Genomic DNA, 25,349 nt, shown 5'->3' with positions numbered 1-25,349 from the left:
CATCAGCCAGCTATGTCTGTCTCAGGCCAGCCTGGAGCCCTGTGGATCTGACTTCATCTACTCCGTCAAGGGACACCTTCTCCCGATGCTTTTTCATGTCAGGGATTAGGAAACCTATGATCGCTTCATGAATCAGAGTAAAGTGGAGACTACTATCGGTTGCTCCCATCTGCTCTAACCACAAATGACACATTCTTGGTCAAGGGCATTCCCTTGCCCCTGGTCCCAGCATGTCTGAGGAGGAGGTCTTTGCAGACAACTAGCAGAAAGAGTTCTCAGAGGATGGAACCCAGCTGTCACTGTCCCTCCACTGTTAGAGGTTATGAGCTCTGCTTCTGCCGCTTCCAGAAGCGCTTGACATCAGCATGTCCTCCTGGCGTGACCACCATCACCCTCCGAGCTGGGTTTTCGAAGACCAACACGCCCAGGTCCCGGGCATAATTACGCAAAAGCTCAAAGTCCACCTGAGACAGGAACTGGTTGTTCAAGACACCCTCAGAGAAGCGAAGCCGGTCCCTCTCCAGCTCCCAGAGCCGGATCTGATCTGTGATTGTCGGTGGTAATACTGTTTCAGCATCCCAGGGTGAGCGCAAGTCGGCAGGAAGTGGATGATCTGCTCGGCAGTGATCCCGTTGGCAATGGCCTGCTGGACACTCTCTCCTGTCACCTGCACAACAACGAGGTTAGGGAATCGATAGAGCATCTCGGAGAAGAGAGCAACCAGGGCGATCTGCAGCTCAGATTCTGTGTAGGGGTAGATGCGGTAGTTGGTCTCCACCACGATGAAGCCCTGCTCGTGAGAGTCCACAGACATGAGACATGTGGGGTAGAAGTGGCGAGACTTCCTCTTTCTCTGGAAGACAAGGCCAAATTCACGGAGGTGCTGCAGGAAAGTGAGTAGCGACTCCCCCATGCACTCCACCGAGTAGTCCTTACCAAGAGGAGAGAAGCTGAGCTGGAACATGAAAGAGAGGATTTCCACCAGGTCCATGCCACGAAATTCAGCTGTATTCAGATACTGGAGCATGAAGTACCAGAACTGGGACGCCGTGTCCAGGAGTAGGAACTGGAAGCCAGCAGAGGAGATGCAGGGGGCTTCTCCGGGCTCACTCTTCATCAGCCCCGCTTGGATCAGCAGCTGCGCAAGATCCTGGCTCACTGCTGCGCTGGGGGAGCCAACCATGAAATGAAGGATTACCTCCCAGTGCTCCTCAGCGTACTTGTCGAGTGAAGGCACATCACAGGCATGTCTGTCTGATCCCAGTAAGCTGCCGTCGTCAGCCCACGCTCCCCCCCCAAGCAGTGTGATCCGAAGATTCTCTTTGAAGGTGGGGTCAGCAGGAGCCTTGGAGCCCCCCAGGGAGCTGCTGAGTGTGCCACAGGCGTAGGCCAGACAGAACCTCTGTACTTTCTTCATGTTCCTTGTGATTTACTTTCGTCACCCATTGGGCAATAGCAGTTTGCGGGAGGGGCTGATCCAGAACCAGCATCCACATCACATAATTCTTAGCCAATCCTGGCAATTCACGGAAGACGGCCAGGCAGGTGGCCGGGTGGACGTAGAGCCGGTCAAGCAGCGCCGGGCTTAGCTCCTGCAGGAACTCGTGCAGGTTCTTGCCGCGCTCCAGCTTCATGCTGCCACGGCATGGGTCAGCGCTGGGGCCGCTCCGAGGGGCCTCCCAGACACCCTGCGCCTGGAGCCGGGGGCCGGGGTCACTCCTGCGGCCAGCGAGACTGAGTACAGCCGGTCCTTTTCCTCTCCTTGTTTTGATTGAATGGTGTTCAATTTCTCTTGTGCTGAATCTGGTGGTCGACAGAAGTCCCCACTTTCCTCTAAAAAAGGTGCGCTAGACAAGCTTGCTTGTGTTCTCTCCTCATTCTCCTTAAAGCGCTTCCAAATATTAGTAGTTCAAGGAAACAATGTTCATTTTTCATACTTCGTTTTGCAGTGAGATCTTTTCCATTGCTGCAAGTACGAGAGGCCTTGGATGTCTTATGAGCATTGATAGGTACGCAGAATAGTATATGCATCTCCGTTATTTCTATGCAACCATATAAGCAGGAAGTGTGGACCTACTGCATGATATTCACTTTTTGGGCACATCGCGAAATGGTGAAGGGTGGATGGTTACATTAACAAGACAATTTTCCTTGAAGTTATATTCTTGCCCATCAATTGAAATGTTTCCCTTTTATTATTACAGGTTTCCCCTGATGAAGGGTCGCAGTGTCCCAAAATACATTGGGCATTGTTTTCTTTGTCAACTTCAGAGTACAATGTTTAATTGTAAATCATTCATGAATTTGTTGTATATGTTCTAAACATTTGAATTATATTATTTTGAAATGTGAAAACAAATTAAGAAAATATTTTGCTTGCATAAAATTGTCATATTTGGTTGTACCTTGAGTATCACACATATTGGTGTGCACGCTAGAGTCCAAGTCACCGTCAGGTACCTGGCCTCTTACTGGTAGTTCCCTCCATATGCTAGGCAGGCATTTATCTAACGTAGCACACAGATTGGTTTACCTTTAGCAGAACTTATCAGAATCACAGAGTGCCCAATCCACACTGTCTACACATCCCTTTGCCTACAAGCTACTGCCATGGCATCGGTAAGCCACCCATCTAGCTAGGGGCACTATACCACTGTAAGGGTACAGGTGCATGAGCCCTGTACCCCTACAGTATCTAAGTCCATTGTTAGACATTATAAGTGCAGTAAAGCCATAAAGAGAATATGGTCCTGGAGTTTGTCATTACGAACTCCACAGCACCATGATGGATTTACTGAAATCTGGGAAGTTTGATATCGAACCTCTCAGCACATTAAACCCACACTTATGCCAGTGTGGGGTTTAATGCAAGATGCCCTCTGAAAATCGACCTGACTCTTGTTTCCTGGCTGAGTGGCTGCTCTCCAGCTGCCACCACCAGACATGTTTCTTGACCCCTGGGTCGAGAGCCTGCCGCTCTCGGGGTCCTGAAACAAAAGCACATCCTGGTTCGAGGTGCCACCCCTCTGCCCCCATGATGAGCAGGATCGATGAAGGGGATTTTCAAAAGCTTGCCACCTTTGTAAGCTGACTCAGACATTTGCTTCTACCAGCAACTGGCACTCACCGGTTCTGACCCCCACTATGGGCAGGAGAATCAGCGGGATAACCAAGATAGGTAGAGAGGTGTGCCCACCTTTGCCTACTACACTGCTCCGGTGGGAGAGGCAAGGTGAAGCACAACTTTTAGTCCCCGCGATCTTGAAGAGGGGGGGACCCAGCCACCCAGAGTGTACCCACCCCAAGGAAGGGACCCATTGGTCTCGACCTGTACCAACCTGAAACAACCCTAAATTTGTATGTTGTGGCTACCCAAAATCTTGCCTCCTCAGACATGAACAAATAAGAGGCAGAAGGTCCGAAGAGCCGTGCTGAAGGTAGAAGAGGAGGACACCAACTGACTTGGCCGCAGCCATACCGGCCTGTCCCAACCTCAACCTTCTCCAGCAGAATCCCTGTGTGCCCTGACTGAAACCCAAGGAACATGCTCCCACTTCCAAGTGGCGTGCCCTTGACCAGCCAACAATCGGAGGCCCCCTATCCACCACTCGATAAAATTGGACCTCAGCACTCTGCACCCGGCCACCCTAGTGCCACTGAGGGTGTTCTTTGAGTGCATCCTTGACCCTGGGGGAACCCTGGTTCTAAACCAAGAAACCCAACTCCCACAACCAAGTACTTACCTATTAACCGATAACTTCATTTCCTCCCATAGCAATATATTGACTGCTTTTCTGTAAAAAGAAGTTCTGTGTGGAGTTGCAAATTGTGTGAAAACCTAAGAAACTGGTTATTTACAAAAATTGACTTACTCACCGTTTATGTTCCAGTGTGATATCTAGGCATATCACACTGAGTCGAAAAAGTAATCTAAAAAGTAATTTAAAAAGTCCTCTGATAAAGCCTTACTGCCCTATGATAAAATCTTACTGTTCACCCACTCTACCACAAATAGAGAGTAAGGTATTGTCTACTTTTACCGCTGCCTACATTTGGGGACCCACTGGACTCTGTGCACACTATACCTTACTTTGGTATAGTATATAAAGAGCCAGCTTCCTAAACCGTGGCTGATACACCATCCACAGAATGGATTATCCATGGTTACACCACCCTACCGGTCACGACACTCCAATTCCAATACTGTCTCTAATACCAACCAACAGGTAGGCAGCTATGAAGTGCTAGGGTTATGTTCATGAGTATCGGGAGTTACAGTTCAGGTTTAGATGTAGGAATGGGGACACAGAGGTTTTCCTTAGTGGTTCTGATTATGAGGATGCTTTAAGTGGTTCCTTAGTCTGCAAGGACATATCTCTCCACGGAGAATGGAATACTTCAGTAGAGAACCTGTCTTGTTATTTGAAGGGTTCTCGAGCTGCTGTGATTCATCCGGTGTTGAAGCTGCTCTCGAGTGGGAGCTATTTGATGCTGAATGATCAAGGTTGCTGCAGAATAGAACTGGGCAACACTTATCTAGTGACGGTTAATTCAATAGTGACTTGTTGCACACAAGCACTGTTTCCACCTGCCCACACAGATAGGGAGGCAGCACTATGGATTTCGATAAATGTTTCCAACGTACAGTTTGATTCTTTGAGCAAAGTGAAAACCATGTTTTTTCAAAAGGATGTGGCCTTAACTTTAGCCAGAGAGACGTTTGATCTCCAGGTTGCAAGGTCCTAGTCTGAGATACAGACACCACTCCAAGTTAACTTCCCACTGCATTTTGGGGAGGTGGTCCACTATATCTTTAACATGTCTGACAAAAGGGCAATAGTGCACTTTTTTAAATGCATCAGCTCTTGTCTGGTTAGCACCTTCCAGACGATTTTTGGAGTTATGCCATTTTTATACACTCTGTGTTGGGAAGCGCTTTTGGAGGGCTCTCGCTGGTTCTGCTACTTGTGGTGGGAATTCTGATTTTAATTTCACTGCTCCCCAATGGACATCCCAACGCGAAATGGAGATATCACTGCTGGTGCTGCGCTGCGGTGAGCACATGGTACTCTGCTTTGGCACACCTCAGCTTCAAGAACTGAACGATCACTGGTTCTTATCCTTCAGGCCTGTCTGGTTGACTGTATACAACTTGTCTTCCGTTGTCTGCTTTTCAGCAGTTAATGTGTCCTGGATATATCAGTCTGACCCCTTGCCTCATGGGAAAAGTCCAGCCCGAACTGCCAAGCCATGTCTTCCATGGACCGGAAACAAGCATCCTGGGACCGGTTTCGGATTCATAATCCTCATCAGCCAGGCTATCTTGAATCCAGTGGCCAAGTGAGCAAGGGACTCACGTCTGAGCATATCCTGCCACACTTAGGGCGAACAAAGCGATACAAAAGGGGATGATGGACGGAGCGTTTGAGCAAATCAAACACTCACCCCCAGTCAACTGATCTGGGTTTAATCCATCACCATTCTTTAGCCCACTCGGCCACCCCATTTCAGACATGGCTATATGCAAATCAGTCTGACCCCTTGCCTCATGGGAAAAGTCCAGCCCGAACTGCCAAGCCATGTCTTCCATGGACCGGAAACAAGCATCCTGGGACCGGTTTCGGATTCATAATCCTCATCAGCCAGGCTATCTTGAATCCAGTGGCCAAGTGAGCAAGGGACTCACATCTGAGAATACCCTGCCACACTTAGGGCGAACAAAGCGATACAAAAGGGGATGATGAACGGAGCGTTTGAGCAAATCAAACACTCACCCCCAGTCAACTGATCTGGGTTTAATCCATCACCATTCTTTAGCCCACTCAGCCACCCCATTTCAGACATGGCTATATGCAAATCAGTCTGACCCCTTGCCTCATGGGAAAAGTCCAGCCCGAACTGCCAAGCCATGTCTTCCATGGACCGGAAACAAGCATCCTGGGGTGCAATAAAATGATGGATTTAGGCCCAGATCCTTGTACTGGGATGAATGTATGACATTGTTCTACATTCTGTCCATCAACTGTGTTTTTTGCAATTTTCACCCCGAGTGGGCTGGGTATTCTCAGACGTGAGTCCCAGGCTCTCCACACCACTGGAGTCAAGCTATCCAGGCTGATGAAGGCTGATAGCCAGAAACCGGTCCTTGGATGCTTGATTCCGGTCTGGGAAAGACATGGCTTGGTAGTTCGGACTGGACTGTTCCCATGAGCCACAGGGTCAGAGCTGATTTGCATATAGCCAGTGTCTAACCCAGGGTGGTGTGGAGTGCAAAAAAACAATGGATTTAGGCCCAGATCCTTGTACTGGGATGAATGTATGACATTGTTCTACATTCTGTCCATCAACTGTGTTTTTTGCAATTTTCACCCCGAGTGGGCTGGGTATGCTCAGACGTGAGTCCCAGGCTCTCCACACCACTGGAGTCAAGCTATCCAGGCTGATGAAGGCTGACAGCCAGAAACCGGTCCTTGGATGCTTGATTCCGGTCTGGGAAAGACATGGCTTGGTAGTTCGGACTGGACTGTTCCCATGAGGCACAGGGTCAGAGCTGATTTGCATATAGCCAGTGTCTAACCCAGGGTGGTGTGGAGTGCAAAAAACGATGGATTTAGGCCCAGATCCTTGTACTGGGATGAATGTATGACATTGTTCTACATTCTGTCCATCAACTGTGTTTTTTGCAATCTTCACTCCGAGTGGGCTGGGTATGCTCAGACGTGAGTCCCAGGCTCTCCACACCACTGGAGACAAGCTATCCAGGCTGATGAAGGCTGATAGCCAGAAACCGGTCCTTGGATGCTTGATTCTGGTCTGGGAAAGACATGGCTTGGTAGTTCGGACTGGACTGTTCCCATGAGGCACAGGGTCAGAGCTGATTTGCATATAGCCAGTGTCTAACCCAGGGTGGTGTGGAGTGCAAAAAAAGATGGATTAAGGCCCAGATCCTTGTACTGGGATGAATGTATGACATTGTTCTACATTCTGTCCATCAACTGTGTTTTTTGCAATCGTCAGTAGATTAAGACAAGTACGTTTTTTTATCTGATGCCTGTATTATTATTAGTTTCATTATATGGGTTATGTTAAACTGTCAAAGCCTTATTATCCATTGTGTATCATTTGTCATGATGTAGAATGTCAAGTACTTCAATAAAAAAAAAAAATTTAAAAAAAACAGTGTTTCCTACCATTAAGTCTTCCAGTGCCTGTATTTTGCCCTCCACATATCCAGTTGTCTAGTCCACTGTTACTAATTTTGTATTGAGGCCCCTCTGATTTTCAATTGTCTGGGCTACTGATTGCACAGATGTAATCTTTAGCAGTACCATTTTCAGGACAAAGACAGAGCTCAACAGTAGTCATTCGCCGCTTGTGCATCCTTCATCACCATCAGTGGACTTCATCCCTATAGACCCATCTTTGCAAAATTGCATATCTGTGTGCCAAAGATTAACATCTCCTTTCACAGCTTCATACCGCCAAGCCTACAGACCTCATAACCTTAATAATGTTTTTGCTGTTGCCAGAGAAGACAGGAATACAGTCAGGAGCCTCAAGCAATGGAGCCCATCCTGGGACCTGCCAAGCCCTGCTCTTAGAAAAGAACATTTAAAAATAATTTAAACAATTATAAATCACAAGACTAATTTTAGCACATATTGGTAGTTGAGGATACAAATGATAACATTTTTTTCCAACGTGGGGTAAACTCTTCTGTTACTATATGGGAGATAATGAATTAGTGGTAAGGTTCAGCTATGAGGATGGGATGTCTTTCAATTTCAACAATATGTGTAACAAGCATTCTTTAGCTGTTCAGTTGACCCTACTTAACACCTTTTACGTATTTCTTCAGAAAGCTGTTGTGTTGGTAATCATCCACGAAGCAAGGATGAAAGGTGTTTCCTCGGTTTTCTTCCTAATAAAGAAATACCCATTGAAAACAGCAACATGATATATAGCCCTTACTGGCTTCCACATTCATATACCTCTTTCTCAAGTCCTTACAGAGGACAGAGAAAAAACATATTTGGTCCTAGTAGATGTTGCTTAAACTGATGGTTGTCTCTTGCTTTAAACTTATTGTCTCTCAAGCCCACCTTTTCTGCCTTCCCCGCTCAGTTTATAGTGATTCTTAGATGTAAATGCCTGTAATTTGTTACATTTTTCTGTAGTTTTCTTAAAGTGGAACACTTGTATTTGGAAGCAGTACAACTACTTGGCTAGCCCATACTGCTTCACGTCATTAGGTACCACTAATATTCTGTACTTCTCTCATTTCCTCTATTGCACCAAACACCACCGGTAATATTAATTGAATTTAAATAGAGTATTTACATAGCGCGGCTTATCAGCTGTGAGGGTATCCGGGAGCTGTCCAATCGCATGGGGGAAATTAAGTGATTTGCCCAGAATCACAGGATGTTGAGCTGACGCCGAGACTCAACCCCAGATCCCCAGCTCCAGATCAGTAGAACACTGCAGGGAGATGAGTACCCTTATTATATCACACACCACCACATGGTCACTGTTATGCTGCACTATACTGAGCTCCACTATTAAGCAAAATGCCACGAGTATCATAATTATCACTAAAATATGGTTCTGTTAATTATCCCCATTAAGCTTAAATCAGAAAACCCGCCGCTGCTCTTTTACTGAGTGTCACGTTTTCTCAGTTTTCTGCCCACAATTGATTACAATTTAAATAATACTAATGTTATTACAGTATTGTTGGTTAACATGCATGACACGTGAATGTTCTTATTATCAAATGTGCGCTAGTAGAATAAAAACATGCATTCTACATATTTGATCGTGAATGTACGCGTTGCCACCCCAGTTAGAAAAGCACGTAAGGGGTGTTGTTTGTGACAGTGACAAATGGGAAGTTTTCTTTATTGTAATTGCCTTTGTATAGCTCTTTATAGCCCACTGAGAGGTTCGAAGCACATTATGTAAATGTAAATGTAAATGTAAATGTTTGTATTTTATATAGCGCACTTCTACCCGGAGGCCTCGTAGCGCTGTATTCATACCGCTGCGGAACCCATCCTGGCTTTCCTGTGAAATGTCCACTCCTGGGCATCCCCAAGGTGAAGCCAGGCATCCACAGCGCTGCTGGGGCCGTTGTGGAGATTAAGCAAGCTATTGCCCAGAGTCACAGAGTGGGACCCATGATTAGACTAGGCACCGAGGCGAGAATTATCAGGTCCGGGGAAATTGAGCCCAAGACCCGCCGAGGCGGGAATCGAACCCTGGTCCCGGGCCAGACCTCTGCATCAGGGTCTGCCGCTCTAACCATTGAGCCACACTTCTCCATTATGAGACAGATAGCACGCTACAGTTATACTTTATCCTGAAAATAAAATTGTTATTGTTGCTTGGTATTCATAAAGCACTCAAACAGCCTTCGCTGCGCTGCTAGTGTGTCGTTCCACGCCTCCTAAGTTTCCATCGCACTTGAGCCTGAATAGGTTGTTGGAAATATTCTGTCAGTAAGGTGAATGAATGTGCCTCTGTCGTGCCAGTGATTCCACGTTTTATTTGTCACAAGTGCTTTTTATGGCCGAAGACAATTATCATTGCTTTCAAATCTTAGGTTATGAACAGAAAAAGAGAATCTCCAGTTTCTCTTTGATTACAGTTTCTAATTCGTGTTTTGATATCATTTTTCCCTTTCCATGTTAATCTACGAGCATGTTGCCCTTCTGTCTGGCTGCATATGAGTGAGGTTTTTTTTGCATGTTGAACGCGCCAGTTGCAGGGTGCTCTGGGGAATCCATGTTTTGGCTGACGTATGGACACGCCAGCGGGGCATGATGTATACACAGCTTAGCATGTAAGTGTAGGATCCACGACATCGGGGCCTGTGCCAGAACCCTTCTAATGAACCATAAACTTTATTTACAGTGCTAGGCCCTTCAGATAAACAACTGTCAAGTCAAAGAGGCAGAATTAGAGCAGCTTAAAATCTAACGTATCCCTACTTGTTCCCAGATGTGGTAGAAAATGAATCTGTCAGTACTGCAGCTGCGGTTTTCTTGGTTGCAATTGAACTGGCCTGCTTGCCTGTTAAACTGCCCTTTTTCTGGCTGTTCTGGGACCCTCAGTGGGCGCTGGGAACACAGTAGGGCCAAGCTCTAGGTATTCAGGGCCCTATTTAGACCAGGTTTTCTCACAAATATGGCGGAATTCTCGACCGCCGCATTATAGCCTATGACACTTGTAATACAGCGAGCCGAATATACATCTGCTTTGATGGAGCACACCAGCCTCCAAACTCTAAATAAGCTGTTTTGTTTTCAAGTAAGACATGTGGCATTACAGCAGGAGCTGCAGACTTCAGAGCTGGAAGACCAGATTCCAATCTGTGTTGGTTCAACATCCTGTGATTTTGTTTAAATCACTCAATCTACCCCTGTCTAAAATGAATGTGACCTTGTGTAATGTAATTGGTGTTCATGTAAATTTGCGCTTTATAAAAGTAGTTAAAGACAAAAAGACGACCATGCATTTTCCAAACACTCTAGTGCATTGTTTCACAGATCATGGATTGCAACCAACTGATGGCTTGCAAGCTGAATTTTGGTGGGTCGTAAAAGCCCAATTAATAAAGATGCCTTTAAATTCTGTATTTAACTTGTTGCAAATTCTGGGCTTGAATGACATAGGTCAAATGTCAGATTATGTCTTCCGACAAATTGCTACCTATTTTTTTAAGATGGAACAACCGGTAGGGCCATAGTGTGGTGGTCGCAAGACTGCCACCGCTGCATCACAACGACTCTGATAGTCCTTGGAACACCAGACTTTTAATTAGGCCCTTAATGTACACTTGCACCTTCCTTCCCCTACAGATGTCCTCATGTAAATTATGGTGTCCATAGGGGGAGACATTATCATCCCCTGACTATATTAAAATCTTGTATAAAACCACTTTGACGCTGAAATGGCCCTTTATGTCCCCAAATGGATTTCCATGAACTCGTCAAAAGATCTGCAAAATATTTAAAAATTGTGTTGCACTGAATACATGTTTTAGATTACAACCAGGGTGTAAAATGAAACAATTTTATTAAACAAATAGCGATCTTGAGCAATCATTTTGTCTAAAATGTGTATTGATGCTTGGCAGTACCGTTGTGCTGCCTCTTAAGACAAGGTGATATTTACACGTAAGAACCTTTTAAAATTAGCCATGTGAAATATTTGTGAAGTTGGCTCTGCCGATTTCATTAAGTTTTTTATTAGCTGTATCAAGTAAATAAAGATGTCTAACTGTAAAAAATTGTGAGAAAGTCCTGCAAAAATTATACTTTGAGGTTGAGCTAGCCCACAAAAGGTACTGTTTAGGAGGATAATTATCCTACATATTTTAGAGGAATAATATTCTTTGCAGGAATTTCTTCTCCCTAGGGAATTTTTGTGAAAATGGGACACTTTGCACTTCTTGGAAGTTGCACAAATGTTCACCTTGTCCGAATCTTTGTCGAAAGTATACTATTTGTGTACTCAAAATGTCCCTTTCATTTCAAACTTTAAAAGATACATATGTCAGAATCACGAGAATCTAATATGAGTCACATTCTTTTCCTACTCTCTCCACTTTGGCCACCCACAAGCAGTTTCTGAAAACCATGAAGTAGAGGAAAGAAGGGGGTAGTCCGAAACAAACTTTCTGTCTCATGACCGCAAAACATTTTATTTTTCTCCAAATACACCTTTTGTGCGTTTCAAATACAAAGACATACTTTTCAAAAGGTGGTAAACATTTACTGAGTTGTAAAGCTTTGTGACATTTGTATCACCATCTTGATCACGGGAAAAGGTTTGCGAAAAATGTATTGTAACGAGATATATTTACTGCACACAGGAAATAGAAAAATATTATCAATGTTTAAAATGTTCACATTGCATGGCACATAAGGAACAAGGTCAGTCATGGTGATCTGTCTAACTCAATGTTCACACCTTCAGGCTGTTGCACAGCTTCTGGATTCTTCATCATTTAGCATTGCTCAGCTTTCATTGTCCTCAAATATGATGGGATAGGATGTAAGCACATATTTTGTCTTCTGGCAATTGTTTTTTAGGATGTCCCTGTGCTGAAGGGCAATGGCTACAGAGCTCAGTCATGTGGTACACCAATCCCACTCTCAATCTATGATAATAGGTGGTTTCGTAAGGGCTCTGCACTCGCTCAAGAGGACTGAGTTCATAAACTGTTGACATGATAAACACTAATTTGATTCTAATCTTCTCTTAAGCACTGTTTTTAGGTATTTGACATGAGGAATTCTATTATCGGATATGTAGACTTCCCATCAGGAAGTAATGGAATGGTGCATGTAACATGTAACAGTAGCTCCATCTCAGAGTCGTAGGAACTCTACTTTTTTAGTGAGTTTAATCTAAACATACCGTATAAAAATCAATTTATCTCTACCATCTTATAAACTGTCAATTTGTCAGTGAAAAATTTAGGGGTGCCAAATATGAAACTCCAGTACTAAATTGGATCCAGTACGGAGGTGAAAATGTCATATTACAGTTGCCTTTTACAATCAGAGAATCACTGTCGATTGATGGAATCAACAATTACTTTTATAGGTCCTCTCAATGATAGAAGGGAAATTCTGTGCAGTCTTATTGTTTTTTACCTTACAAAAGCTTTGCTTATTAAAACACTACTCACAATGTATTTCTATCAGATACATTTCCCAATTTTCCCATCTGTAACCAGTTATTATTCTGCATCAGGGATTGCCTTGCCAGTATAATAGCTGTGTATGCCTGTTTTGGAGCTAATGATAATTTATTCTGCAGCTCTTTGCCTGACTAAAGGATGGACTTTGTTTGTGTTTGTATTGTTGATGATTAGTGGATCTACTGGCCTGAGAAGCAGCTGTGCATCTTGTCAAATTACCTGTACTTGGGATTTTTCAATTTGGTCACTTGTGTAGGTAACACAGGAATCAAATGAATTCAGTTTCTACCTATGCCAAGGACTCTGGGCGGAGCACCCCATGGTCAAGGAATATCTGCCTTGAAAGTAGTTTACCAATGCATAGGACCAGCCAAAGGCACACACAGGAAAGAACAGACACAAACAGGGCAATGCACAGGAATAGATAGAGAAGACAAGGAACCATAATGTGAAAAAACAGGGAAAAAAACAATAATAAACAGGCAGGGTTTGTACTACGATTGTACTAAGGAAAGATTCAGAACTTCCCACAGCAACAGGATATATTGATGTCTCTGCACAGATTACTCTTACAGGGAGTCAACCTGTTTACGCTATAGAAAGAAGGTAGCAGAAGTGATTGTGTATCTGGACCCTAGAGTACAAACAAGGGTTGCACATATACAAGACACTCACTTTTGGGTGCAACAGGAGATACAGTGGCTGTTCCTAAGAAAATGGAAATCTCACACTGTCACAGTTTAGGTACTTAAGGGTACATAAACGCAAGTCAAAGGAGGGGGCAGAAATTGATTCCTACAATCCAGGAGCCAACACATGTACATAGGAATATACTTATACACAGGTGAGAACAAAACAGCACACCTACCAAATACAAGAGCCCAAGAGGAGAATGCAGAGCAAGCAATAAAAGGAACTTAAGAGCTCTAGCAAGAGCAGGGTATTCATGGAAAAATTGCAGTACAAAATCGCAAGTCAAGCACACGGATTCTAGGAATTGTAACAAGCAAGATACTGGAACTTCAGGGGAATTAAAGACTGCAAGAGAATCTATAAGAAAGGGAACATAAACAAGGGGTAACATTTAGTAGACTGGGGAGAAAATGAAAGAGCTATAACAAACAAAGGAATAAGCAAGGAAATTAATAGTAGGAACAAACTGGGAACAATAGGAAAGGGAGCAGCCCAAGATCTCCACCTGACAGTAGAAAGATGCAGACAAGAGAATAAAGCAAGAATAATGAAGGGCTGAGAGAAATCTGCAGCAGGCTGCACAGGAACAGGACACAGGTTATGGCTGAAGCAAGGCAGGAAAATAGGGAACAAGGGGTGCGGTACACAGAGGTTCAAATTTCAATGCACGAACAAGGAGTTTCAGCAAATGGCAGCTTATAAACAGTTCCAGGAAGCCAGCCTAGGGTGGTGTCCCATGACTGGGCAGCACAAGACTTGTCACAGTTGTGTGCTATACAGTAGATGCCAGGTCTTAGGGAATACTTGACAGTGCATTATGGGACCTGTAGTCCATGGAAGCAACTGTAGTTTTTCCAGTGTATCCAAGATTAACATGGAAAACAGGCAGAAGTCATCAGGGATTTTGCATGAGTTTCAGTGCTGATTTCCAGGCTGCAGTTGGTCATTATACAACTATAAAGATATGACAAACATATTTAATGAAATGTAATGAATTGAACTCCACATGGAAATATTTGTTCTTGGAAAATATATGGGTATTGAATACTTGTTGGCATTCATTGATCATCAAAAATACACCAGCCTTTCTTATGATTACCAATAAATAGATTTTCGATGAATTTCCACAGTTGCTTTCTTCCTTGCAGACCCTTCACTGTTTGATGTAAATCCCATTTGTTGCACACATCCAAGGACTATCCAAGGATCTTTTTTATTTATAAATGTATTTACATAAACCTAATCCAGGCTACCGCCAAATAAACCCACATGATTGTACCTACAGTACAGCACATTACTTTCAGTCTTGCACAGCCAACCTCCATGAGCATCTATACCTTCAGTCATGCACAGTAATATTTGACCACAGGCTGTGGCATGTGGCCAGGCCATGTAACTCTCTACTGGGTTGCCAACCCACATGGGACATGGCCATTAGTCATTAACAGTTAGGATCAGCATGCATAATTCCAATGTCTACTGTGCACAGCCTTTTACCATTAATATCAGGGTTGTCTGCAGGGCCTGGCCTGACCCACCTCCCATGTCACATGCTGCCCATGACCTTTGTGTGAGCTTCTCATATAATTCAGACATGTAGCCAGTTCTTACATCCAATCTTCCTTTTGAAAAAAAACAATACAAATCAGCATTCTGCCTTGGTCAATGGCAGTTGAACGATCTGTGCCCAATCTCCCTTGCGATTAGTCTCTGCTGTTAAAGGCCTTCAATTGTGCAGAGAAGAGTTTGGCCACAAGATCTGACTAGAACCTCTTCTGTAATCAGCTGCTGTGCACAGCTAAAGTTCAATGAGTTTTGGTAGCAGAACAATACCAGGCCATGCATTCAAACTCTTCTCTGAGCAGGATTTAGCTTGGTTGGCCACATGGGGTGACTTTAGGCTGAGTCTTGAACTCACCTGATATGATACAATGTATTGATTTTTTACCTTTTTCAGTCTGTGGAACTGTGGATTTGGTTCTGCATTAATGGATCCTGCATACCTAACATGCCAACTTGTGCCTCTGTAGATTGATGGCAGAAGCCCTAATTCCTACAATAAAATCACATTTGTTCTATTTTGGGAGTCAGACACTATCACCTAGGAGCACCTTACCTGGCCCTGCCTTGTTACTAGCCACCCAGAGCATCACTGCTGAAAGTACTGAACCTATGTTGAGTTTAAACAACTGCTGAACTTCTTTTAAAAAACAGCACATTCAGAGCTCTGCAAGTGGCAAGCACTGAACCTCCAAGTGGGGGGCTGAACGGAGGGTTGAGTTCCCCAAGACAGCAAGAGCAGAGCATGGTCAGAGATACTGCATGGGAGAACGAGCACATATTGAGCCGATAGGAGATTAGCTGCCAGCAACCACAACAAATCAAGGCAGGATTCTGAAGCATGCACCGCTGATTGATGAGTATAAACGTGTTGGCCAGGATGTCAAGAGCGCTATATATCACAAAGGCCCAATGAATAAGTCCACGAGGACAGGGAGATCAATCGGGAATGCCTGCGAGGGTATAGGGCAGCACAGGATCGTGTATTGAATTAAAATCTCCTCTAACCACTTTAAAGCCCTGGGGAGAATCAAGATAAAGGATTGCAATGATTGCAGGGAGGGCTGCAGCAGGAGAGGAGGAATATAACAGGACACAAAATTATAATGCCTTGCCTCCAGATGGCCCTCAATACCCATATAAAATCCCTGAGCGTCTGTGTGCTGCACCGTGACCGCTAGGGGGGGAGATTTATGCAGCAATATGGCAACTCCTTTGGAGCCTACTAAAAAGCCAGAGTGGTAAATCCTGGTGTAGCCGAACCAGCTCAGGAAGGGGCAACTGGTGTATAGTAAGTGAGTCTCCTGCAAGAGATTGACTGCTGGCCTGTATCGCCTGATATACTGTAACACTGCAGAATGTTTAGTCCAGTCCAACAGGTAGTTCCTGGAGAGCACCATTTGTCTAGGGGGGTTCATGACACAAACAAGAAACACAAGGCAATCCCTGCAAAAGGGTTGGGCCAAACATGACCCCCTGGAAATCTGCAGTGCTGCCATACACACATAACAGCATCACTACGTGTGCTCGCCTAGAACAACCTAAAAGGGAAAATACTGTTAAACCTGATAAATGGAACAAATCAGGCCAGAGAGCCAGACAGTCGTACCCACCCCAAACACCTCCACCCCACTCTTCACCCGAGGAAGAATCTGTCATCCTAAATAAATTCCCTATAACAGCTAACTGGGGGGGGGGGATTCCGTGACCTACAGGCGCCCATAAAAAAGGATCTAGTGCATGACAAGGAATTCCAACATAAGTAAGTAATTACAAAGGAGTGTCCAACAAAAGCAATGCTGAGAGCCGAGAGGGAGACACCAGTACTATGGCCCCTGCAGGGTGTGGGGATGGTGAAACAAGCCACCTTCCCTGATGACCCCACCGTGTATTGGTCCATTCTCGTCTCAACCGGGGTCTGCGGCAGAACCTTCCCCTTCCCATCCTCTAGGTCGCAGGGTCCAATAGTCTAGTAGAGAGGGAGTGAAGGAGACAAGGGAGGTCCCAAGCCAACACCAAGGGTGGCCCAGGGGTGGAATACGATCCCCAAGGCCCAGTGGACAGCAGGTCCCTGAAGAGCAGACAGGTGGGGCCAGGGATGGTCAAGATGTAGAACGCAGGCAAGAGTGTCAGAAAGGAGGACCCTCACCCTGGACACTGCAGCAGTTCAATGTTAAAAAGAGGGAGGGGGTGGTTGGACACCTAAGACACAGTCAGGTCTTTCTGATTAAGCATAAGTCCCAAGTGTATACTATCAAAACAGTAAATAATACCAAAGCATGTTTTTTACCCTAAGGGCAGACTATAAAAGGGTCTTTATCAAGGCAAGTACAATTACAATTAGATAGGAGAACTCTCCAAAAGTACAAACGAAAATGAAAATTTCAGGCAGTCAAAACCCAGTACAAAAGTACCGTTAACTGAAAGAATCTTACCTAAAGCTATTTTGAAAGTGGCCATGCAGAATTGCGTGTATATAATTGCTATTCATAGAACTAAGGAATACCAGGTCCAAGCAAACAGAAAAGTAGTTTTGTGGTACTGGAGTGTCCAACTATGGGAAAAAGGGTGAAATGCAGGCAATAAATCCACAAAGAGCTAGGGGTGAAGAAGAATACACACTATATGAAAGGAAAAAAGAAACATTAAACAATTCTGAATGAAAGTGCCCTATTGGAATATAGAGTCATTATAATTTGAAGAGCCTGATTTACTCGGAACCAGCTTGGTGTATTGGAAAAAGGTATCTAAGCACATGCAGGTCACATCCCTGTCAGTAATACTGACAGGGATGTGACCTGCATGTGCTTGGATATATACTGGCACATATAACATCATTAAGGATTTTATGGCAAGACAGGAGGCTAGGATTATGCATAAACTTGTATTCACTCCTTCTGAGCAGCAACAGCTAAAGGCTTCCAAAAAAGAACTTTAAAACATCACAGTGAATCTTAGAACGTTCAGTTCCATAAATAATCCTAGTTTTCCATCTTCCTCCTCTTTTGTTTGCTGCTTTTGAGCAGATTAGTATTATAGTATACTAGGATATCTTAGGCTGATGTATTTAAAATGATTTATATATGATAATTTAGGAGTAAGTTATTTTTGTATTTGATTTGCCTGAGCAGTTTGTACCTTATAGCACATTCTTACTTGCTCCCATACAGTGTGAGTCAGCTGGCGCTGCATGCAAGTGAATTAAAAAAGGCAGCATAAGCTCTACAAATTATGGGACATCAGTGTCAAATGCACCTGGCATGTTTTATTTTATACAGTGTTTGGCCTTGTTTTAGTGCCATGCTTGCATGTTAGACCAGAAGGTCAACATATTTGTTGATTTTTGAAGGCGGTTGGACGCATCGGCCATTGCAGCCTTTTTCTTTTTTGAAATAGGCCTGCGAGGACCATTCTCCTTGGCAACATAATGCATTGAAAGTGAGCTTGTTGCCAGGAACGGTTGGAACTGAGACACATTAATGAAGGGAGAGTTTGTGGTAGTCAAAAATATAGAAAAAACAAGAAAAGGTTAAAATAATATTTTAAAGAAATATTTAAGGCCAGAAAATACAAATAGGGGAACAGGGAAAGGATGTGAACAATATTTGTAAGACAAGTAATAAGTCAATATGACTGAGAAAGTTATGGAAGACACCAATCAGGAGGAATTGATTAGGAGAATTGTAAGTAAGGAGATACAGGTTGCTGTCCAAGATTCAGGTAGACAAGTTTTTGGCAAAAAAGGAAAAAAGATATATAGATGAGGAGGAATACTTATCAATTTCAGATGAGGAGGACCTAAATAGAGATCTAGGTGGAAAATGCCTTAAAAAAAGTAACCATGGGGATGAATAATCCAATTGTTAAGGAGCCCAAAGCAGCTCAATGAGAGTTGGTGCCCGAAGCGGCACATGGAAGGGTCAGTTTCATACTGAAATTGATTTTGATCCCAAAGAAGAAATGGGGGTGCAAGAAGAAAGGTCTAGTATGGATGAATACATCCTAGACTTACATTATACTGATAGATTAGAAGAAGAAAATGAAAACAAGTGGTAAAAATGTACTTACAGTGGTAGATCCTTTTGGGGAGAAGTTGTTTGACCCAAGAGATATTAGGCACCCCAGAGGTAAGGACTGATGGCCATTGGACCATGTATCTTGATATATTAAGGTTATTTTGCGTAGATCCTTAGAAAAGGAAGAGAGGAATATTATGGGGGCAGAATGTTCCCGCCCTATAATAGATGGGAAAGTGACAATGACACCAAATTTAGACCCCCAAACTTCTAACATACCTTTTCAAGATGGGGAAATATCTGAGAAAAGTTGGGGAAATCACTTAGACAGTGCCAAAACACGGTGATGGATATCCTGGGTCTGTTGGCAAAGATATTTGATGCTGTTGAGGATGCCTTTCTGAAGGGCATTGACTTGGATATTAATTGTCTAAGGGACTGGTGTCAGTGTGTCATTTCTTTTTTAGGCAAAGCAAATTCAGTCCTTTCGGCAGAAAGGCACAGGATGGTGCTTATGCACATAAATCCAAAATTAAAAGATTTGGCTAAGAAGGAATCTGGTGATGAAGCAAGAGGTTTTTTTTTAGAGAGGGGAGGGTGAAATCCCTAACTAAATATTACAGACTGTCACGAGTTTCGATAAGGCGCAGTATTCTAGGCGCAGAGTGTTTGCAGGCAATAGTTTTTATGGCAGGGCTGGTAGGAGATGACACCTTTTGGCTGAGCAAACTATAGAGCCCATTACCAGAATGCAGGATAGCAGGAGTATGGATATTACAGCTGGAACCAAGGAAGGTGACAATTTTATCCCAAGAGGCGGAGAGGACAAGGTCGCACTAACAGAAGAAGGGGACAAAATCCTAATCAAAGTCAAAGCCAAGGTGTGTATGGAGACTGTTTCTGGTTTCATCCCAACAAGTTTGGGAGGAAGGTTGAGGTTTTTCAAAGAGCAAAGGAGAACAATAACAATAGAAACATGAGTGTTACAAGCAATGGAAGGTTATTGAATAGAGTTTGACACAGAACCACACCATTTGGGAAAGCCAAATGACTAAGTATTTTTTAAAAGATCTTTGAACAAAATGATAGAAAAGAATGTAATAGTAAAGATAGGAGAGGAAGAGAGAACATTTGTAAATACATTATTTCTGGTTGAGAAAAAAGACAAAGGTTTGAGACTGGTGCTAAATTTGAGGAACTTAAATCAATTCATAATGTATCAACATTTCAAAATGGAAGGGATAGATATACTGAGAGATGTGCTTCAGGATTTGGATTGGATGGTGAAAATGGATATCAAAGGAGCATATTTCATGATTCCAATAGCAATAGAGAGTCAAGTATACTTGCAGTTCAGATGAAAGGGACAGCTGTATCAGTTACGAAGACTCCTGTTCAGACTGTCTGCAGCACCTTGGTATTTTACAAAGGTGCTAAGACCAGCTATAGGCTTTCTAAGTATAAGAATGATTGTTTATTTGAACATATATTAGCAATGAATTAATACTCAGGTGAGTTTGAAGAACAGTAGGATCTGTTGAAGTGTTTGTTACAGGGTCTGGGTTTTGGGATAAATGCAGATAAATCTGCACTGATTCCAATGTAAATTGTTGAGATTCCAGGATTTGTCGTAGACATAGTGGCAAGTCACAGTTACCAGAGAAGAAAGTTAATAAAATGAGTCAAGAGCTAAAGTTTTGTCACGGAAGAAGGAAGTGAAAATGAGAGTTGACTAGGGTGATTGGCCTATTATCATCATCAATTCAAGACATATATGTGGGACCAATACATTACACCGCCCTTCAGCGTTTTAAGACTTTAGGCCTGGCAAGAGGTTTGTGGTACGGGGATATGATGTCTCTGAGTAAAGACGTGAGAGAGGAGTTAATATTACGGATGAAGAATTTGGAATCCTGGAACAGTCAGGCTATTTTTTGGAACAAAAACCTATTTTGTTCATGAGATGTATGCCAGCAATTTAGGGTGGAGAGCTACATGCTTAGAGCAGGAGACAGGTGGAGTCTGGACTCTGTTAGAGAAGAGGAGCATATAAATAATTTAGAGGTACAAGCAGGTTTGTTTGTGCTCCAAAATGTCAAGACAAAATTGAAGGGGAATTCAGTTTAATCAAAAATAGACAACATGAGTGCTGTGACATATATCAAAAGGTTGGGAGGAAGCAGATTTAAGAGATTATTGGAATTAGCAAAAGACATGTGGGAATTTTGTTCTAAGCACACAATAGAAATGTGATAGCTGACCAGAATTCACGAAATATGAGAGATTACAGCAAATGAAAGTAATGGTAAGATCATTTTCAGAGGATTCTGACACTAATGGGGCCTTTAGAGGTTTATTTGTTTGCTTCCAGACTGCCTTATCAATTACCAAGTCATATCAATTGGAGACAGGATCCAGGAGAGATTGCAGTGGATGCATTTACGCAGGGTTGGAAGGAAATTAGAGGGTATAGTTTTCCCTCAATCTCAATAATTCAGATATTATTGGTAGAGGTAAGGAGACAGAGATGTCACGGTTTACTACTTGTACCATTTTGGAAAACACAGGTATGGTTTCCAACAGTGATGAAAATGGCAATGGGAGTAACATATTTGATAATCTCATGCAATGGTCTTTTGTTAGACATAGAGAACAAGGAACATCCTTTGGTGGAGTTGGGTTCACTCAACCTTCTAGTATGGAGGATATCAGGTGTTCAGGAAGATTTGCAGGACTTTCAGGAACAGCTACAAGCTTATTCAATGAACCATGGGCACCACGAACAAGGAAAAGATACAGAGGGGCATGTAAGGTATGGTTATGTTGGTACGTAGAGAGGGACCTGGATACCGTGAGGCAGATAAAGTAGAGGTGATAACATTCCTAGCTGGGTTATTTGACAAAGGGATGTCTTACAGAACAGTGAAATGTTACAGGTCGGTGGTGGCAGCAGGCCATTCATTCCAACAAGGAATGCCAGTCGGTAGAAGACATTATTATGCTTAATTTCTTTCAGAAGAGTCTCAGATGTTTGAGCATTGGAAATATCACATAGATTTATTCAGCCAGATGGAGTAGTTTTTGAAATTTTCAAGCAGACAAAGGGTATATTCTGTATCCAACATTTGACAATCCACCTAATTTGTGTGTGATGTGATGTTTAAAAGAATATTAAAGTAGAATGTTAGATAAAATATGTGCTGGGGTAGTTCAATTATTAATCTCTTATGTAAAACCATTTAAAGCAGTCATGAGTGCAACAATTGCAAAGTGGGTGAAGGATGACATGAAGGAAGCAGGCAGGAATATGTCAAACTTCACAGCACGTTCTATCAGAGGTGCTACGGCAAGTGGGATGTGTTTGATGGGACCATTCTGCTACTTTCATGATGTCCTCCATTTGGAGGACATCATGAAAGTAGCAGATTGATCAGCTGCTGAGATGTTCAGAAGATTTTATTTCAGAGCTAGCTGTAGAACATGTTTCAAGTTCTGGTAGGAAAGACATTGAACAAGCATAATGCCAGCCTTCTGTCTTACCATAATATGACAATTCCTATAGTTTAACTGAATAAAGAATCATGTTTTTATAAAAAACAAGTAGGCTAGCATCATCCCACCCACCCTTGTCTTATGTGGAGGAAGGTAAGTGGGTAGGGAAATTACAGAGCTATTAACGTATTTGGATATCATAAGACATTTATATTGTTTAGAGCAGGTCTACGTAGGTAAGTAAATGCAAACAAAGACACAGATATGTTTTTTATTTATTTGCAGATAATTAGATTTGGATAATGATATGTTCATATAGGAAAATAAGATTGAGATAAACAAACTAGAGAGTAAGAAGATGGAGGACAAGGAGTACTTATGGGACTGAAAGTTCTAAGATTCATTGTGATGTTTTAAAGTTCTGTTTTGAAAGCTTTTAAAGGCTGCTGCTCAGAAGGAATGAACAGAGGTTTATGCATAATGCTAGTCTCCTCGTCTTTAATAAAATGATGATTCTGTATTCAGTTAACCTATAAGAATTGTCATTCACTTCCTGCAAACACTGGAGAGCTGTCTTTCCCACCTCCACTTAAGTGCCCAAAAGTGGTTGACATTATCATGGAAGGTTTGAATGTTACTTCATGTTTTTCATGTAGCAAAACAAAATGATTTAGACTGTACTGAAAACTTGTAAATTAATTTGGGATCTTTTACTGCAGCCATGTCACAAATGAGACTAGACAGAATTTTAATAAATCATGACATTAAGACATGACATTCAAATACACCAAACCTGTTGCTTTAAAGATTTCTGTATGAAGGAAAAATACCTGGAGCATGTGTTTGGCAGCCTGCAACTCTGTATTTGTTGTCCACTTCCTCAGTGCTATATACAACCTATAAAAGGCCCAGTGCTTATTTTGAGCTTGTGGTTTCTGGTGCTCGGCACCAGCAGGTAATTGTCAGCACTGGCACTTATGACAGTCTGCCACATGGTGGCGTTCTTTGTCAAATTCAGAGATAAGCACAACAACACTTGTTTAATAATCAATATACTTAAAAAATGTCAAAAACCCATGCCCAAGCTATTGCAATAGTGTTGGGTGTCCTGGAATATGCTGAACTTTTACACTTGTAGGAGTGAGATGGAAATTAATTTTGTTGGTATGTTATTGGTACAGCTGACAGAGACAATGGGTGGTGCAAGCTGCAGTGAACACCTGAGGAGAGACATGGAACGTATTTGTTTACAAAATAAGCACAGAGAAGGCCTATTTTCTATAGATTTGCCATGTGTAAAATGCTGCGAAATGTCTCTTGTTTGACACTGGGCATACATTTCCACTCAGCCATGATACAATTGCAGATGGAGGTTTTTCACAATGACCTCCCAAATGTATGCTTGTCCTGCGTACAGTTTAGTTTGAATGCTACAAATGTTCATTGAAATTCACTGCTTATCTTTTAGAAATCCCACAATTGTACAAAGGGTGTAAACTGGATCTTTTCTCATAGTATTGTGCAAATACCCGATTTGTAATTCTAAGAAACTTTTCACAGTTCACTGAAATTAAATCGTGTCTCCTGTTGAATTCTCAAACTATTGCAGAGCCGAGTAAGAGGTGCAAAAACTTTCATTATGTGACTGAAATTTCACGTAGATTGACTATTGGACTATTTATGCTTCGTAGGGTTTCTTGCTTTTCCTGGCGTAGGTATTGCCTGCAAACTAGTAATATTTCTGCGTGCATGCTACTTTGCATAAAAATGCCTGTGCTACGTTCTTGCGAATAAACGTTGAAAGCTGTTTTCCACTGGACTTTAAAGCTGGATGGATGCTAGTGATCTGTTTTATTCTTAGGGCCATATGTATCAAGCAAATTCGCATTCGCAAAGGTCGAAATTAGCAGAATTTCGGCCTTTGCGAATGCGAATTTGCTAAATGGTATGTATTAAGCAAAATCTGGTGCAAAAAATTCCTTATTTTGCAATTGCATTTAAGGAATCGCAAATTTTGCGATTCCTTAAATGCAATGTATGAAGCAAAAAAAATGTGCAAAATGTCCTTAAGGAATCGCAAATTACCACCAACTTCTAGTTGGTGGTAAGTTGTGAATTCCTTGAAAAATGCAAATTTTTGCATTTTTCAAAGTGCCATGTGAGGCAGGCACATATATGCCCTTAGAGCATGTATGTGAGCCACATGTGCACCCATGCATATTTCAGGGGTGCAACAGGATGTCCTTTGGACACCCCTGCACTCTTCAAATTATTCTCAATTTGCGATTAGCAAATTGCGAATCGAAAATTTAGAATAACTTCCCATGCATTTCTATGGGCCTACTGGCCCATAGAAATGAATGGGAAAGTATTCCTTAATTGTGATTCGCAATTTGCTAATCGCAATTAAGGAATTTTAAGATCTCGCAAAAAAAATTCGATTTTGTAGATACATACCTATTTGCGATTCTCAAATAGCGATTTCTTAAAAATCGCTATTTGAGAATCGCATGTGGGTATCTTGATACATATGGCCCTAAATAACTTGAGATAGCTGCAAACGTTCAGACGTTCAGATTTTAAAAAACACTGCAGCTTTACACAGCCTACACTGTGCTCAGAAGGTCATCAGGTTTTGACAATCCTGAAAAAGAAACATGTTGATCGAGAAAACTTATACAACTACAGACCAATAACTCAACAACCTTAATTGGGTAAAACTATTATGAAATGTGTAGTAATACGATTAAATTAATACATTGATGACAACTCACTGCTAACTCAGTCCCCACTCTGGATTCGGAGCAGGTCTCAATGCTGAAATGGTAATGATAAAACTCATTGATGACACTCATTGCATGCTTGTTGATGGAAAA

The 25,349-nt window shown here is 42.6% G+C and overlaps 1 protein-coding gene across 1 annotated transcript; it reads right to left on the bottom strand.

Moving 5' to 3' along the window:
* Positions 1-294: 294 nt before the first annotated feature.
* GTF2H4 (general transcription factor IIH subunit 4) lies at positions 295-1,634 on the bottom strand. The gene is given in 3 exon segments (XM_078650785.1): positions 295-565; positions 568-1,340; positions 1,342-1,634. Coding segments are annotated over 3 exon segments (1,311 nt in total). The 3' UTR covers positions 295-320.
* Between the last annotated feature and the right edge of the window lie 23,715 nt (positions 1,635-25,349).

This window comes from Lissotriton helveticus, chromosome 7, assembly GCF_964261635.1.
Source record: "Lissotriton helveticus chromosome 7, aLisHel1.1, whole genome shotgun sequence".
NCBI classification, from domain to species: Eukaryota; Metazoa; Chordata; class Amphibia; order Caudata; family Salamandridae; genus Lissotriton; species Lissotriton helveticus.
The sequence above is the reverse complement of the archived record's forward strand: the minus strand, read 5'-3'. Positions and strand labels throughout refer to the sequence as shown.